The following is a 16,973-nucleotide window of genomic DNA, read 5'->3' as shown; positions in this document are numbered from 1 at the left end:
TTCCACTGCCTACCCTACTTCCCCTATGCTTCATATCTTTATTTCATGATAGAGCGAGAACAGGAGAGGTTTATCTCCTCATTCAGAAGCACAAGATGAGCCCATGCCGACCAACAGACAGAGCTTTCAGAATCCTCCAACTCGGGGCAGATGGAGCATACTCATACCCTCAGTAGAATACTGATAGGGACCACACAATTCAAAAAACTTCCAGTTCTGTAGTACCTTTCTAGTAGCTGTATTACTAAAAAGTAAGCAACTTTTTTATATTGTTGAATATATACTTTGGAGGGTTTTTTTTCTTATTTGGTGTATTCTTTCCTTCTTATCTCTTCTATTTATTTAAAAGGCTTTTTGTATTGCCAGTACTTTCTCTTCCTTTTCTTGCATCTTTTTTACCTTTCACTAGTCACCTTTACATTTTAACATATGTTGCTTTCTTTTCTAGGTGGCTTATCTAATTCAACAAAATGTAATTCCTCCCTTTTGCAACTTGTTAACAGTAAAAGATGCTCAAGTTGTGCAAGTAGTGCTGGATGGACTAAGTAATATATTAAAAATGGCTGAAGATGAAGCAGAGACCATAGCCAATCTTATAGAAGAGTGTGGAGGTATGTTTTGTGATTGACTAGTTTGTTTTCTTGTTATAACTAACAGTTTGGACATTAACCACAAATATATTCACAGACTTTGCTGTTTGTTACATCTTTGTCTTGTTAATTGTTTGTAACAGATCTTAGTATCAGGTTCATGTGATCAATGATGAGATATTTTAACAAACTTCTGTATTTGAAGTAACCTTAAATTGAGTATACATAGTTTATGTGACCTTACTAGACGATGCATTAGTAATTGGGTTATGGGACTGAAACTTTTCCAATTTTATGTCAAATTTATATTGCTGTATTTTGCTAATTTAGTACATAGAGTTTGTCTTTCCCTCACAGGCTGTAAACTTAATGAGACGTGATCAAATTATGCCAAGATGAATTTTAAAACAAAATACTAACTGGTAGCTTGTTAACAGCTTTCAGTTACAGGGTTTTTTTTTTTTGTTTTGTTTTTGTTTGTTTTTTAATTGTTAAATGCTAAATATCTACCAGCCAGTTGGAGCTCATTCAGGAAGGCAAACCGTTTTAAGAGTAAACGTTTAATTAAATTACCACTACATGTTCTATGGAAAACTCCTGTGTTGCAGGTAAAATCATGGAGATAAGAAATTGATGCTCTTAGAAATCAGAAAAACAAAGTCCATGAATGTATGTGAATAGATAAAATTCAGAAGGGAACGTAGTAAACTGAGAGGTATTTGAGTAACTACATTATATATTAAACTCTTGATACTTAGCCATGTCTATATCTGCTGGATGGATAGGTATTATATACAGCTGCAAAACACACTTGGGCTGTGTCTACAGTAGCACCTCCCTTTTGAAAGGAGAGTGCTAATGAGACACTTAAAGGTATCCTAATGAGGCACTGCAGTGAATATGCAGCACCTCATTAGCATAATGGCATCCACGGCACTTTGAAAGTGCCACTTTCAATTGCACATGGCTCATCTACATGAGGTCCTTTTCAAAAGGACTCTGCACACTTTGAAACCCTCTTATTCTTATAACCAAATATTTTGAAAAAGGTTTGCAGTGTAGATGAGCTGCACTCAGTCATGCCTCATTAGCATACCCTTAAGTGTCTCATTAGCATACCCCTTTCCAAAGGGGCGTGTTAGTGTAGATATAGCCCAGTTGTCTAGGTCAGGATCAGCAACCCTGGCACGGAAGCCAAAAAGTGGCGTGCAAGCTGATTTTCATCAGTATATGAGGCGGGGGCTCAGCCCTGCCCGTCCTGCCCCATGCAGCCAGGAGGTTGCTCAAAGCCAGACCACCTTTGGATTGACAAAAGACCAGGTAATACTACCAACCGCCACCGAAATGGTAAATCTTAACATCTTTATTAATACGGCTACGCTGCAACCCTATTTCAAAATAAGATGTTTGAAATAGCTATTCTGAAATATCTTAATTTGAAATAACACAGCAACACATAAAATGCATTTTGAAATAGCACCAACTATTTTTGAAACAGTATTTCCGGATCAATAGCACTTTTTCAAACTAGTGCCATAGGAATCCATTGTGACCTATTTCAAAATATCATTATTCTGTGTCTTAATGGTGCCTATTTTGAAATAGGCATTATTCTTCTTTCACTTGCTGTGTCTACACTTAACATTCCTCTTTCGAAAAAGCAATGCAGTGAGGGAAATCGAAAATGCAAATGAGGCACTGATTTACATATCTCGTGCTTCACTTGTATAATCTCTTTTCGGAACAGTCTTTTGAAAGAAAAAAAGCAGTGTAGATGGGACTCTTTCGAAAATAAACCCCATCTTCAGAAGAACCCTTCTTTCTGTTTTGTTTCAGGAAGAAGGGTTCTTCCAAAGATTTTGTTTTGTTTTCAAAAGAGCCCTATCTACACTGCTTTTTTTCTTTTGAAAGAATCACTTCCAAACAGAGCTTATGCAAGCGAAGCATGAGATATGTAAATCAGTGCCTCATTTGCATTCCTCTTTCGAAAGAGGAATGCAAGTGTAGACACACCTATGGGGGTGACCAATTGGGAAATAATGCACCTGCTATTTCAAAATAGTGCGTGCATAGTGTAAACCAGTGGTTCCCAACCTTTTCAGTAATATGGCACACTTCAGTGAAACAATTTGACAGCACACCATTTTTTTCAGCTGAGTAGATTGCTCATAAATGGCATGTTTACTTACTTTTGCCATGGTTACAGTCTTACTGGAGGGGTTTGCAACACTGCACATATAACAAGCTAAACAAGGCTGAAATCCATTAATGTTTCAAATCCACCACAGTCTACGTCATCTTAGACAGAGAGCACAGAAACATTTTCAAAATCTTCTCAATGCCATGCTAGGGATTTTGAGTACATGAGTAATTGTTGAAAGCATTCTCCCCTCCCCACCAGCCTGTTGGCGCAACGATGTGGCATCTAAAATATGCCCCAGCTCTAACAACTTCCACCCTTTCTCTTTCCATTGCCACAGCTTGTAGTGGAGGTAGGCTCTCTGACAGCCTGCTCAGGGTGGGAGGCATCATTTCAGCTGCCTCCTGGTGCAAGTGGCGTCCTGCCCGGTCAGCATTTACCCTCACGATGTCTGTGTGAAAATAGCCACCGTGGGGGAGAAGCTGATGAATCTGGTGCAAGCTGGGACTTGGTCAGTCTTGTTGCTTGAGCCCCAACTGGCTCAGGGATTGTCAGTCCATCCTGTCGTCATAGTTGCTAGTATAGCCCTAGCCTTAGTACTTTAAAAAGTGTCACTGGCACTTGGATCACACACAGAGATCAAAAAATCAAATTTCGTCACTCCGCCTCACAAAGGTTGCTGACTTCTGGTCTAGGTTACCATAGTTCTTGAGCAACTCACATATTTATTACTCCAATCCCCAGGAACCTTTTACAGTTGGAGAACTGAGGTATAAAGTGACTTGCCCATAGCAACACAGGAAGTGTGAGACAGAGCTGACAATTGAGTGTCAGTTGATTGATTTTTTTTTTTTTTTAACTATGACTCTAAGGCAGCATAAAACTCTCTGCAATGTCTAACTTCATTCAGTACTTGTTGGATAAGTATGAATGGTAAAACACATTTCAGGCTTTCTCTTTTATCTGCCATAATTCAGCAGTTAAGGGCTTGTCTACTCTTCTCAGAGTATTAAAAGAAACATCAATTTTATTTTGATATAATAGCACAGAAAACCCTTTTGCATGTTTTCCAAGTGTGACTACTGTGTAGTTGTACCTTTAAACCCAACCATTCCTGCCAAATCCCCAATGAAGCCAGGTGCACACTAGAGAGCTGATTATCTTCCATGTAGACTAATTTTATGGAAATGTGATTGGGAAATATTATCCAGTTCATCTCAGTGACTCGTTTTAAAAAGTCTCTTTATTTCCATTGATATTTGTGATGCCTTTGTAGTGGTGATGAATTAAGTGAATTTTAAGTATAATCTCTTGTACCTAAATAATTTTCCAGACTTCTGCCTTTATAATTTTTAATAGTAGTAATAAAACTACTTGATCCATAGTATAATGCATAATAGCCATTACTTTAGAACTTACATTATCACATCTTCTGGATGCAATCGTCTGGATAAGGAATTTCTTGTGTAGAGTCCAGATAACTTGAATTAAAATAGCAGATTCTTCCCATTGTCTTGATCAGCATTCCTCTATTTTTACATAACCTAATACACTGTGGGCACCAGTAGAAAATGTCTTAGATAGAGGGGAATTTTTCAGGCTTCACAATGGTAAAATGAGAGCAAAAATTGTCTAATGTCCAAAGCCGTGTGTTAATATTATAAATACTTGTTCTGCAGGGCTACTGAAGGGTCAAAGAGGAGCACGTGTGTTTCTTTACTTCATAAAGTGAACTTAGATACCTTACATACAAAAGGCTTACATTTTATTGTTCCCAGAATTTTTAAAAATAAACATCTTGGCTGACATTTCTTGACGTGTATGGGCCAGATCAAATAATTGAAAATCCAGAGAATGGCAAATTGTGATGCTGCAATGCTATATACTAGAAACAAGAGAGATCACCCACTTCTGGAGCTAGAGTCCTGTTCAGTTAATACGGCAAGCATTAGATGGTCAGATAAATGAGATTCTACTGTATTTTAGTGCTTTGTTCAATTCATCTTTTCCATATTTTTAAAAGGGCTGGAGAAAATTGAACAGCTACAAAATCATGAAAATGAAGACATCTACAAACTGGCATATGAGATCATTGATCAGTTCTTCTCTTCAGATGATGTAAGTATATAGTAGCAGTGACATCTGCTCTGTTTTGTCATTTAATTTTTGCTTATAAACCTGGTTTAGGAGGTAATTACAACAGTTCTTAAATCTGTGTAAGCATTATAGCATTATTTGTGGTTATCTGAGTGACAAGGTGTCAGGCTGTTCAGTTTTATTATTCTGCTACCCAAGAGCATATGTCCAAGGCTGCAGTGCTATATCATGTTATACAAATAAATGATTCATGCCCTTAAAACAAAAGTCACTGAAATTCTTTTGTGTTTATCAGTAAAACAGAGTAAAAAGACATTAATGTTGACAATAAAAAAAATAATTGGTGGCTCCAAATTAGCAGGCTCGGTAACTTCAAAAATTCCTATCAAAACAAAGCGGTCAAGTAGCACTTTAAAGACTAGCAAAATGATCTGGGGAGCTTTCGTAGGACAGACCCACTTCTTCAGACCATAGCCAGACCAGAACAGACTCAATATTTAAGGCACAGGGAGCCAAAAAGTGTAATCAAGGAGGCCAAATCAGAAAAAAAAATGATCAAGGTGAGCAAATCAGAGAGTGGGGTGGTGGTGGGAAGGTCAAGAATTAGATTAAGCCAAGTATGCAGACAAGCCCCTATAGTGACTCAGAAAATTCCTATCCCGGTTCAAACCATGTGTTAATGTGCTGAATTTGAATATAAAAGCCAGCTCGGCTGTTTCTCTTTGAATAGCAGTGCGAAAATTTTCTTTCAGTAACACGCATATTCTTAAGTCATTAACAGAATGCCCCATTCCATTAAAATGTTGACTAACTGGTTTGTGGATCTGGAGTGTTTTGATGTCTGTTTTGTGCCCGTTGACCCTTTGTCTAAGGGAGTTAGAAGTCTGTCCAATATACAAAGCATCTGGGCATTGTTAGCACATGATGGCATATATAATGTTAGTAGAGGAGCATGAGAGAGTGCCCGTGATTCTGTGAGTAACCTAGTTAGGTCAGTGATGGTATTTCCAGAGAAGATATGTGGACAAAGCTGGCAGCAGGCTTTGTTGCAAGGAAGGGTTCCAGGACTGGTATTCCTGGGGTGTAGACTGTGGCTGTTGGTGAGGATCCTCATAAGGTTGGGAGGTTGTCTGTAGGAGAGAACAGGCCTGTTGTCACCTAGGGCCTTCTGGAGTGTGGCATCCTGATTAAGTATAGGTTGTAGGTCTTTAATAATACGTTGCAGTGGTTTGAGTTGGGGGCTGTAGGTAATAACCAGTGGTGTTCTGTTCTTGGATTTTTTGGGCCGATCTTGGAGTAGCTGGTCTCTGGGTCTTTGTCTGGCCCTGTTGATTTTGTTTTTTTGCTTCTCCTGGTGGGTAATTCAGGTTTATGAATATTTGGTAAAGATCTTGTAGTTTTTGGTCTCTGTCAGTTGGATCAGAGCAAATGCGATTGTATCTAAGAGCTTGACTGAAAACAATGGATCTAATTATGTGTGCAGGATGGAAGCTAGAAGGGTGTAGGTAAGTATAGCGATCAGTAGGTTTTCGGTACAGTGTAGTACTGATCGGGCCATCCTTGATTAGTAGTGTAGTGTGCAGGAAATGTATCTCTTGCTTGGAGTAATCAAGGCATAAGTTGATGGTGGGGTGTAGTTTGTTAGTCTGTGGAATTCTTCTAAAGTCTCTATACCATGGGTCTAAATCATAAAGATGTCATCAATGTATCTTAAGTACAAGAGGGGATGATAAGGCATGAGAGCTGAGGAATCGTTGTTCCAGGTCAGCCATAAATATATTAGCATATTGTGGGGCCATACGGGTGCCCATAGCAGTTCCACTAATCTGGAGGTATAAATTGTCCCCAAATTGGAAATAACTGTGTGTGAGAACAAAGTTACAGAGATCAGACACCAGATTGGCTGTGGTGACATCAGGGATGGTATTCCTGATTTGCTTGTAATCTATCTTTATGTAGAATATTAATGTACAGAGCCTCTACGTCCATTGGGGCAAGGATGGCTTTATCAGGAACTTTTCCAATATTTTGCAATTTCCTCAGGAAGTCGATGGGATCTCGGATATAGCTGGGAGCGTTGGTGGCATAGGGTTTGAGGAGGGAGTCCACGTAACTGGATAGTCCGGTGGTAAGGGTGCCAATAATCAAAATGATGGGGCGTCCAGGGTTTCCAGGTTTGCAGATTTTGGGAAGTAAATAAAATAATCCAGGCTAGGGCTTAAATAGTGTGTCTGAGTGAATGAGGTCCCGAGTAGCAGCAGGGAGTTCCTTAAGTAGTTGTTGTAATTTCTTTTGGAATTCCAGTGTGGGATCAGCGGGGAGAGATCTGTAAAATTTGGTGTTGGAGAGTTGTCTGCCTGCCTCCTGTTCATAGTGTCACTTATTCATGACAACAACAGCACCCCCTTTGTCAGCTGGTTTGATTATGATGTCTGGGTTATTTTTGAGACTGTGGACAGCATGGCATTCAGCATAGTTGAGATTGTGTCTCACTTGGCATTGTTTGTGTATAATGTCAGCCTGCACACAGTTGTGGAAGCACTGTACGTAGAAATCCAGCCTTTCACTATGACCCTCAGGGGGAGTCCACATACAGTAGTTCTTCTTTTGTGGTTGGTGGCGGGGGTCAAGAGAGTCAGACTGTTGTTCATAGGTGTGCTGGAAAAATTCCTTTAGACTGAGGCGGCGAAAGAAGGCTTCAAGGTCACCACAGAATTGTATTAAGTTTATGGAGGAAGTAGGACAGAAGGAAAGACCCTGAGATAAGAGATTCCTCTGCAGGGCTGAGTTGGTATCTGGAAAGGTTAACTATTGTTAGCTGAGCTGTTGTTATTGTGGTTGAAGTATCCTGAGGAATGAAGTAATGTAGAAAATTTATTCTCCTTTTTTTTTTTTTTTTGTAGAAAGTGGAATTGTGTTTTTATAAATTTCTTGTCTAGCACTGGTAAAGTCTCATACTGTGTGGTCTTGCGTGGATGCCTGTTTGATAATTTCGAGTTCAGAGAGTTCATTTTTGATCATCTTTTGTTTATTGTAAAGGATTTTGATCAAGTGGTTCCTCAGTTTCTTAGTGAGCGTGTTGCATAAATGCTCGCTGTAGTCAGTGTAGTACATTGATTGTAATGGGTTTTGTACTGTCAGTCCTTTGGGTACAATGTCCATTTTCTTGCACTTGGAGAGAAAGATGATGTCTGTCTGAATCTGGGTGAGTTTTTTCATGTAATTGATGAATCTCCATTCCAAGCGGCTAAATGTAGTGCCTTGCATGTTGAATAGTAACGGAGAGGGAGCCATGCTAGTCTATATACTATCAAAACAAAAAGCAGTCAAGTAGCACTTTAAAGACTAGCCAGATAGTTTATTAGGTGAGCTTTCATGGGACAGACCCACTTCTTCAGACCATAGCCAGACCAGAATAAACTAAATATTCAAGGCACAGAGAACCAAAAACAGTAATCAAGGAGGCCAAATCAGAAAAAAATGATCAAGGTGAGCAAATCAGAGAGTCGGGGGGGGAGGTCAAGAATTAGATTAAGCCAAGTATGCAGATGAGCCCCTATAGTGACTCAGAAGATTCCCATCCTGGTTCAAAATTCCTATTTAACTTTATGCAGCAGCCATTTAAACCAGAAACCAGTACATGAGCATTATTTAATCCAGATTCATTTGGACATCCAAAGTAGTAATAACTTAGAGACATACTTAAATGGCATTATAATGTTAAGTGCCAAAGGTATTGTGGATTATTTCAGTCATCTTGAGAACAGTTTGGTGTTATCTTCATTTAGAAGTATTGAAATATACATTGCCATGTATCCTGAAAGTGCACATTTATTTTTAATTGTGCTAACGGAAGCTGCCCCCTCAATTTTGACTCTTCTTTTTTTGTCTGTGTAGTGTTGCTACATTCTGTTAGACAGCTGCCACATTTCACCCTGCCTATATCAGTTTGAAATTAGTACTTAAAGTGCTTGGGGGTGGTTCTGAGTGAAAGGTATATAAATGTAGTATTGCTGGTTGTAGACTACATGCTGTCAGACTGCTACAAATAGGCTAAATCAACATTTCTGTAGTCTTTTACATAGTTTAGCTAGATTTATCTATTGTTTAAAACACATCTAGTCTGATATAGAAGCTTTAGAATCATCCTGTGATATAAAACTTGTTTCAGCTATTTGTTCCAACTGTACCCAATTGAAGAACTTTTTTGTTCTTTTATAGATTGATGAAGATCCTAGCCTTGTTCCAGAGGCAATACAAGGTGGAACATTTGGTTTCAATTCGTCTGCCAATGTACCAGCAGAAGGGTTCCAGTTTTAGAGTGATATTTTGGCAGTTAGGTACAATGCAGCACTGAATAAAAATGGTTTGACCCATCAATCTTGGCTCATGGGATCCGCTGCTGCATTAAATCGGAAAAGAAAATGTGAAGATTTCATTTGGAATCACAGAAAAGCCCAAATGAAGTCAAGATGGCGAGTGGGTGCGAGTGAGAATGAGTGGCAAAATGTAATGAAAAACTTCACTGAATGCTTATTTAGATTGTTCAAAGAAAAAGGGCTATAGGTCAAAGATCTTCAGTGCCTGAGAAGGAACAATGACTTACTAGAGCAACTGGGGGGGGAAAATGCAGTACTATTATCATCAAGCTTTGTAAGCATAAAAGAGAATAGGATGCCCATATTAAGTCCAAGGAGAATGAGCCCAGGCCTTGCTATGAAGCACCGTGTGAGTGGACAGCATTGAGTGAATGTCTGGACTCAGCTGTGGAGCCAGGCTCAAGTTTCAAATCTGGGGCTCTTCACTGATGAAGCAGGCTCCTAGTCCTGGAGTGGCGTGTGTACGAGAGTATGGTTGTGATGCTGTATGTGAACGCATGCAAGCTTGATTCACCTTCAGGGGGCTGATAATACACCTAGTAAATTATCAAAATGAGTTCATAAGTGTTAACTTACACTGGACACAAAAATAAAGACCGGTTTAGCAGCAGACTCTGGTTTACTCCTGCAGCCTGTTTTTTTTCCTTTCCCCCTTTTTCTTTTAGTTATTTTTAATTTCTTTCCTGTATGGCTTATTATTAGTTGCTTGTAAAGTCAGTTTTCAGGAAGGCTTCCCTGTGCATTTGCACCAGATGAATGTTTGATGTTATGAAAGGCTTTCCATATCATCAAAACAAATTTGTGTAGATTTTTGCATGAAAAAACCATCATTTCCCTCCAAATAGACTGTGTTGCAGTACTCAAGTTGCCATGGTAGAAAACAGTAAAATGTGGTAATAAAATCATCATCCTTTTCATTTTCAAAGATAACATAAATTCTCTCTTTGCATGTGGTAATTTACAGCATAGCTCATTTTTAGATTTTGTTGAGTCCTGTAACCAAATGTTTCCTTTGTGGTAGAATACCGTGCTGTTCAATGTTACTTGTTTTCAAACTTTGTTTTCTATGAAAATGATATGGAAACTTCTAAAAATGAAATTTGGTGCATATGTACTGCTGAATAAAGATTGAAGAAGAGGTGTGAATAGATGTACAAATCCAAGTCCTGGTTGAACACCTTTAATAATATGCCTAATCTGCCCAATTGTTTTAGACTCTTTTTAACTTAGATGTAGGCAACCATGAACAATCTATTTTGAGCCACTTTAGAGAGAAAACTTTGTTTTTTTAAAACTTGCATAAAAAGCATGCAAGTGTTTTTATAATTGGAGTAATGCCTCAGTTTCGAGGTTCTGCACACTAAATTAAAGGTGACATTACATTACAAATTTGTATAAAAAGGAGAACTCTTTATAAGGTGGCTCATTGTAGGAAATGCTGTGCCTTCCCCTTTGAGCACAAGTGTTGCATGAACAACAGTTTGCTATAAATAAAACATACCAGATTAGTCACCATTAGCATCTATATCTACCTTGTGTTTTTAAAATCAACTGGCAGTTCTGAAACACTGTAGAATGGATAAAGATTATTTTGTGATCATAACTCTTTGTTGGACTAGAGTATTTTTACAGCATTCCTTGTCATCAGAAACATGGTTAAAGTTAAAACTAGAAGCAGCAGAAAACTAGCTTGTGAAATTTATCTAAGTAGAGTGCAGGCTAGGCTGTCTTGGGGAAATAAACATTAAACCTTTAAAAAAAAGTTTGTATTATTTGGTGTGTCTTTTGTATGAACTCAAATTATAGGCGACAAATCGTTTAACAATGTTCATATTAACTGTAACTTCCATACCTTTTTAACCCTTTAATCTGTTTCAGACATACCTCTCTACCTGCCAAAGGCCCCAAACATGGGATTCAGTATGGGGCACAAATCCAAAGAGAAGAATATGAACTGTTACTCATGTGGGAAACTTAAGAATGTAAATAGCTTTGTGCAACTTCACTTCCCTGTTTCTTTATATCTAATAAAAATATTCAATAATCAGTGAGATGACACAGTTTCTATGGACTAGGAATAGGTGTGGGACTAAAATGAGTGATTCTTTATATGAATTACATTTCACAGTAAGTTACATTTTCAGCTCTGACATAAAGTGGGTATATGAGGGTGTGACCTTTTCATGCAGTGTAGTACATTTGTAATTCCATCAGGTGGTCAGTTAACATTGAGCAGAATTACATAAATAATTATGTTGCACCAGTATTATCTTTTTGCTTTCAATTTGCAATTCAGATCTTCCCCCAAAAACACAGTTGGCATGTGAGTTTTCACACAATCTTTTTGTAGCCATGTTGGTAACAGAACTGGGAGTGGAACCAGATTTCCTGACTCGAAGATTAATCCTCTATTCATTGTAAAGTGATGCCTCCCTGGTTTAATATTGCAGGTTAAGTATGGTTATGGTATCTTTATGTATAGAACAGGTATCTTCATTTACTGCCTCCATTTGATACCATTACAGTGAGATTTTTCTAAAGCACCTAAATAAGTTTGGATATTAATTGTGCGATTTGGGTACAATATCTTCCAACCATGTGCAGATTAATTTTTAATGTGTAAAACGTGCAAATGTGCACCAACAGTAAAAACAAAATTTAGCTGTGGGCACTGTAATCAGATGGGCAGCATTTGAATCTTCCCTAAGTAGCTGTACAAGCACACACCTTACAGGGAACAGTGGTTGGATGTGTAATGTATTTAAGTAATCTTGAAAATCCCACCCTCAGCCTTCAAAATGTTTTGCTTTTTGTAAAGTAAAAAGGAACTTGTCATAATTTAATTTGACTCAGTGATACAATAGGATTGCCATAATTAAAACATGAAGTACAGATTGAGCCTCTTGTTCAGTACCCTCAGGATCTGACTGGGGCTAGACAAGAGAATATGCTGGACAATGGGAGGTCAGTATTTTCTAGCACATTACTAACACTTCCACTCCTTACAGGGTTCTTAGAAGACATTTAGGGGTATATTATAGCTAAATAACAGCACAGAACACTGGGAGCCAAGACTGGTGGCTGTAAACAAACTTTATGGGCCCATGGGAAACTTGGCCACACCCATGACAAGTAGTCCTCTGGCCAATTAATATCATGCCAGATTACGGAGTTTGCTTGGATGAGTGAGTTCCAGATTAGAGAGGTTCAACCTGTGTTTCAAATCAAGTGTATAGAAACTTATATTAAATGTCTTCATCTTTTTAATATAACTTTTTGTTAGAAGACTTTTATGTTCCTAATAAATGCTTTAGTTTCTACATTGTAATGATTTTGGTAAAGAAAGCAAAAACTAAATAATTATACAGAAGGACTACTGAATTAGAGCATATTTTCAAAAGTGAGTTTTATTTCTTTATTTTTGTGCCTCATGTTAAGAAGAAATCACTAGCTTTTCCTAGCAGATAACATTTTTAGAGGGCTTGCATGGTATGTTTTTATTACAAAAAAAATCAAAATTTGTCAACCTAGTTGAATGAACATGTGGTTTAGTAGATTATCTTATAAAAAAATCGGTCATTAACTACTCTTACGATATTTTTGTCTAACTGTCTAACTTTTAAATTTGCATCAAATACTGTACTTTCCAGACTGCTGAAAACAGACCCTGAATTAAATAGTTTATGTCCAGGAAAATGTACCTTAACTTATAATATTCCTTTTAGTGCCCCTGGAGCAAAGTAGGTTCTAGTAGTACATTAGAGAATAACCGCAAAGATGTTATAAAATAGGATGCAGAGAATTAGGCTCCTCAGACCACATATAGAAAGGGCTAATAAACTTGATTTCCAAAAGTGACGAGTTACCAGTTGTATTAATCAGAACTACTGGGACCACAGGATTTTTTGAAACCAGGCCACTTATATAGGGGTCGAGATACAAATGTAGGATTTTGCCTTATGTCTTTGTATTTGCATTTTTTTTCAATATTAAGTTCACATTGGAATAGGGTTTCTTGTATGTTCATTTCTCTTCCAGTGTGATGTGGAATTACACACTGGATCTTGCTTTGAAGTTCTACCCCAGTTATTGTCTGTGCTACCTGAGAAGATTAGAGAGGCAGATAAATATCTAGCTAAATGTTGATTCTTAGCAGTGATCAAACAGTGTAGTGAGGCACTAAAGTCTTTTGAACAAAATGTTATTTAATATTGCACCTAATCTATTGAATATGTACTTTTAATGGAGGCTTCAATAGCAAAACAGCAAAGAATGAGACCGTGGCTTGAGATGGAACAATTGTATGCTGTTCTCGGTTTCCTGTCCCTTTTAAAGGTAGTTTATTCTGCTTTATTCCTTTTGGTTTTTTTCTTTTTTCTTTTTAATTCCAACACAATTGTAGTTTGTGAGGGTGTTACCCACCATTTTTGTTCTTTAGAATCTCTTTCTAGTCTGAGATCTCCAGGATTTACTCCAAAGATCCTGAAAGCTTAAGCCCTGCCATACCTGCCAGATGTCTCTTTTTCCTGTCGTGCTGGGCTGGGCATTCAGACTGCCTCAGATACCCATGTACTATTGGAATGAAAGGATTGTGTGGCATCTAAAGGCAAGGCTCAAAGAGAGAGCACAACTGGAACAAACTTCTCACAGAACAGTCACCAACACGAGTGGAATCAGCAATTGCCCCACCCTGCATCATCCCCATTAGGCCACTACAGTGACTCTTGTAATGTGGGTGACACCTTCAGAACCTACATCATCTAAGAAGAAGCCTCTTTCCCCAGCCAAGGAAACAAGGAAGAGAGGTTGGTCCTACCATAAATTCAACAGTAAGATTTGCATCCATCAAGAAGTACAGCTGAAACTCTGTCCGAGTGATATAAGCTGCCAGTTTTGCTCAAGAAGCAACATACAGAGAGGACTGATAGACAGTATAGGGAGCTATCAGCCTTGGAATCAACTGATGCCTGGTTGGTGCCAAAATGTGCACAGGCTTCTTACTGGTCATCACCCTTTCAGCACCAGAGCTGTAACTTCCGAGAAGTTCATCTAAAAACTCTGGTGCTGCATTCATCACCTCAGCACACACCCTTCTTCAGACTGTTACTGACTCGCACTTTGATATCATAGCCCTTTAGCATGCTCCAGATTTCTTTCCTCAGGAACTTTTCATAGTTCAGAAACTAGTCTTCCAGCTGTTGGCCTCTTTGAAGGCCCCCTCCCCAGTCCCATCCACCCATGTGCAACTGCAACATGTGACACTGAACCCCATCAGGCCTTCAGCACTGGCATGTATGACAGAAGCTCCCCGCTTCAGTTCAGGGGATGATACTACTTCAGACTTGAGGGGTTTTGGGGGGAAGCAGTCATGCAGCACTTTAAAGATTAACAAAATAAATGATTGGGTGATGAGCTTTTCTAGGGCATACCCACTTCAGATCTGAAAATAGTGATGAAAATGAATTGGCACAATGAATATATAACAGAAGGAAAAAAATTAAAACTGACCTCCAAGTGGCTTGCCTCAGATTGCTACAAATATCAAAAATAGGGAAGCTGTCTCTATTAAGGCCAAGGTGCAAAGTGTTGAAGGACTGTAGCAAGACTTGGAGGTCTTGCTACAGGGCTTTCTTGGCACAGTTAGCGTAACACCCTGGTGAACCAGTATGCTGAAGCTCATCTTTCATGTCCCACCAAGTATGCTAGATCCAGGAATTCAGAGTGCCCTTAGGGATCCTCCCCTTATCTGCCACTTCATTGGGATTACTCAAATTCCTTGGGGTTACTTTGAATAATTTTATAGCCTTCCTGCCAGAAAGCTCCCAATACCTAGCAGTACTGCAGCACTCATATTCACCAATGGACTGATCTTCAGTATACATGATTGTACCCTCTTATGCCTCTTTCACATTGAGCAGCAGCATGGATTAGGGGACACTTACCTCTTCTGTGAAGTCCTCTTGATCCCTTGATGGATGAGGCAGTAATTCTTCCACAAGTCTTATGCTGATAACTTTCAGGTTTTTCAAAACCGATGAATGTCTTGCAAAATCCTTCCAGATTTTGTTAGAGTAAGGCATTTCAGTGCTCCTTGATGAACTTTTTAAATATTACTCCTTGGGGGAAATTGCCTCAGAATCCATGAAGCTCTGTTTATGACTTACTTGCAGACACTGGGTGCTACCCAGCCCATCTATGTTATATTTTGGTTATGGGAAAAGACCATTGGTTTTCCTATCCCATTCCCTGGTGGTGAATGCAACTGAGGAAAAAAAGACTCTCCAGACCCTCTACTTTGGTAATTAGACCAACATTTAGACCTTGTGTAGCATTCCGGTTTCAGGTAGCAAACTACCAATCACTGTTTGTGAAATATAAGGGAATAATTTTAGACCCTAATTTTGAAGGGTCAGTGATATCAGAACCCTTATTTCAGGCTGATCTAGAGACAATTTCTAGATCCTTAGCCATGGCAATTGGTATGAAGAGAGCAAACTGGTTCCAGTTTTCCAGTCACGTGAAGGAAGTGCACAATATAGTTATACCTTCCATTTGAAGGGCCTAAGAGCTTTAATGATGAGATGGTCTTCTCTCTCCATACCCTGAAGGACGTAATGGTGACCTTATGGTCTCTAGAATTTATGTTACTGCTACAGATGTATTGTTTGGTCCAGCACTTCTCATCACTGGAGACAATTTCAGTATCAGCTGTGAAAGATTTTTCCCATATCTGGATGAAGTGGGTCTTTGCCCACGAAAGTTTGTGCTCCAATATATCTGTTAGTCTATAAGGTACCACAGGACTTCTCATTTTTCCCATATCTTTGGGCTTTTGGATGTAGATATCTAGATGGGGGAGGGGAGGGACTTTCTATAACATCTGCACCTGCCTCTAAAACCATTTTGACATCACAGTCAAGGACCTTAGGCTACATACGTGCTAGATTTTTGTGATTCATGATTCCATCTACCCCGTTTTGGAGACGATTATCCCCATTTCCTCTTTGGCTGGGAAAACTGCCTCAATACTGGACTGAGCCTTAATAAGAGAAAGACAGACAATAAGGATCAACCAGCCCAACAATATCACCATTGCCTGGGGAGGGGATGACCTGGAAGATGTGGAGCAGTTTACCTACTTAGGGAGTATTATGGGCATAGATATCAATGCCAGGATAGGGAACGCAACAGCTGCATTCAAGACTCTACATCCCATATGGAGTTCACAAATAATATCTGTGAAGACAAAACTGTGGATCATCAACACAAATGTGAAAGTGTGCTCTAGTATGAATGCAAGACCTGGTGTATTATAAAATCTTCAAATCACAAGCAAAAGACATTCATAAATAGATGCCTGAGGTACATCCTTCATATCAAATGGCAAGACTTTATCACAAATGAGGAGCTTTGGAACAGAGCAGGTCAAGAACCAATTGACATTGCAATCAAGCAAAGAAAGTGGGGATGGCTAAGCCACACTCTTAGAAAACCATCATCCAGCATAGTCCGTCAAGCTCTCACATGGAACCCGCAAGGAAAAGGTAAACGAAGACGACCTCACACGATGTGGAGATGGTCTACTGAGACTGCAGAACAACTGGGGTATTCCTGAAGCCAGCTAGAAGTTTTGTCCCAAAACAGAGTGATGTGGAGGAGACTTGCAGATGACCTATGCTCCACACAGAGTAAGGTTTAAGTAGTAGTCATATTCTGTTAACAGCATGATTAAGTGTGATTTTTAATCACACAATAGTGATTACTTTT

The 16,973-nt window shown here is 38.9% G+C and overlaps 1 protein-coding gene across 1 annotated transcript in view; it reads left to right on the top strand.

The window, feature by feature from the left end:
- The window catches only part of KPNA4 (karyopherin subunit alpha 4), a 51,042-nt gene extending 41,224 nt beyond the window's left edge, over positions 1-9,818 (top strand). The window contains exons 15-17 of the mRNA XM_075004684.1: positions 449-611; positions 4,754-4,848; positions 9,049-9,818. Coding sequence (XP_074860785.1) covers positions 449-611; positions 4,754-4,848; positions 9,049-9,147 — 357 coding nt within the window. The 3' untranslated portion in view covers positions 9,148-9,818. The remainder of the gene's footprint in view (positions 1-448; positions 612-4,753; positions 4,849-9,048) is intronic.
- Positions 9,819-16,973: the final 7,155 nt, after the last annotated feature.

Source organism: Carettochelys insculpta, chromosome 10 (assembly GCF_033958435.1).
Source record: "Carettochelys insculpta isolate YL-2023 chromosome 10, ASM3395843v1, whole genome shotgun sequence".
Taxonomy (NCBI): Eukaryota; Metazoa; Chordata; order Testudines; family Carettochelyidae; genus Carettochelys; species Carettochelys insculpta.
This window is presented reverse-complemented; position numbering and strand designations above follow the sequence as displayed.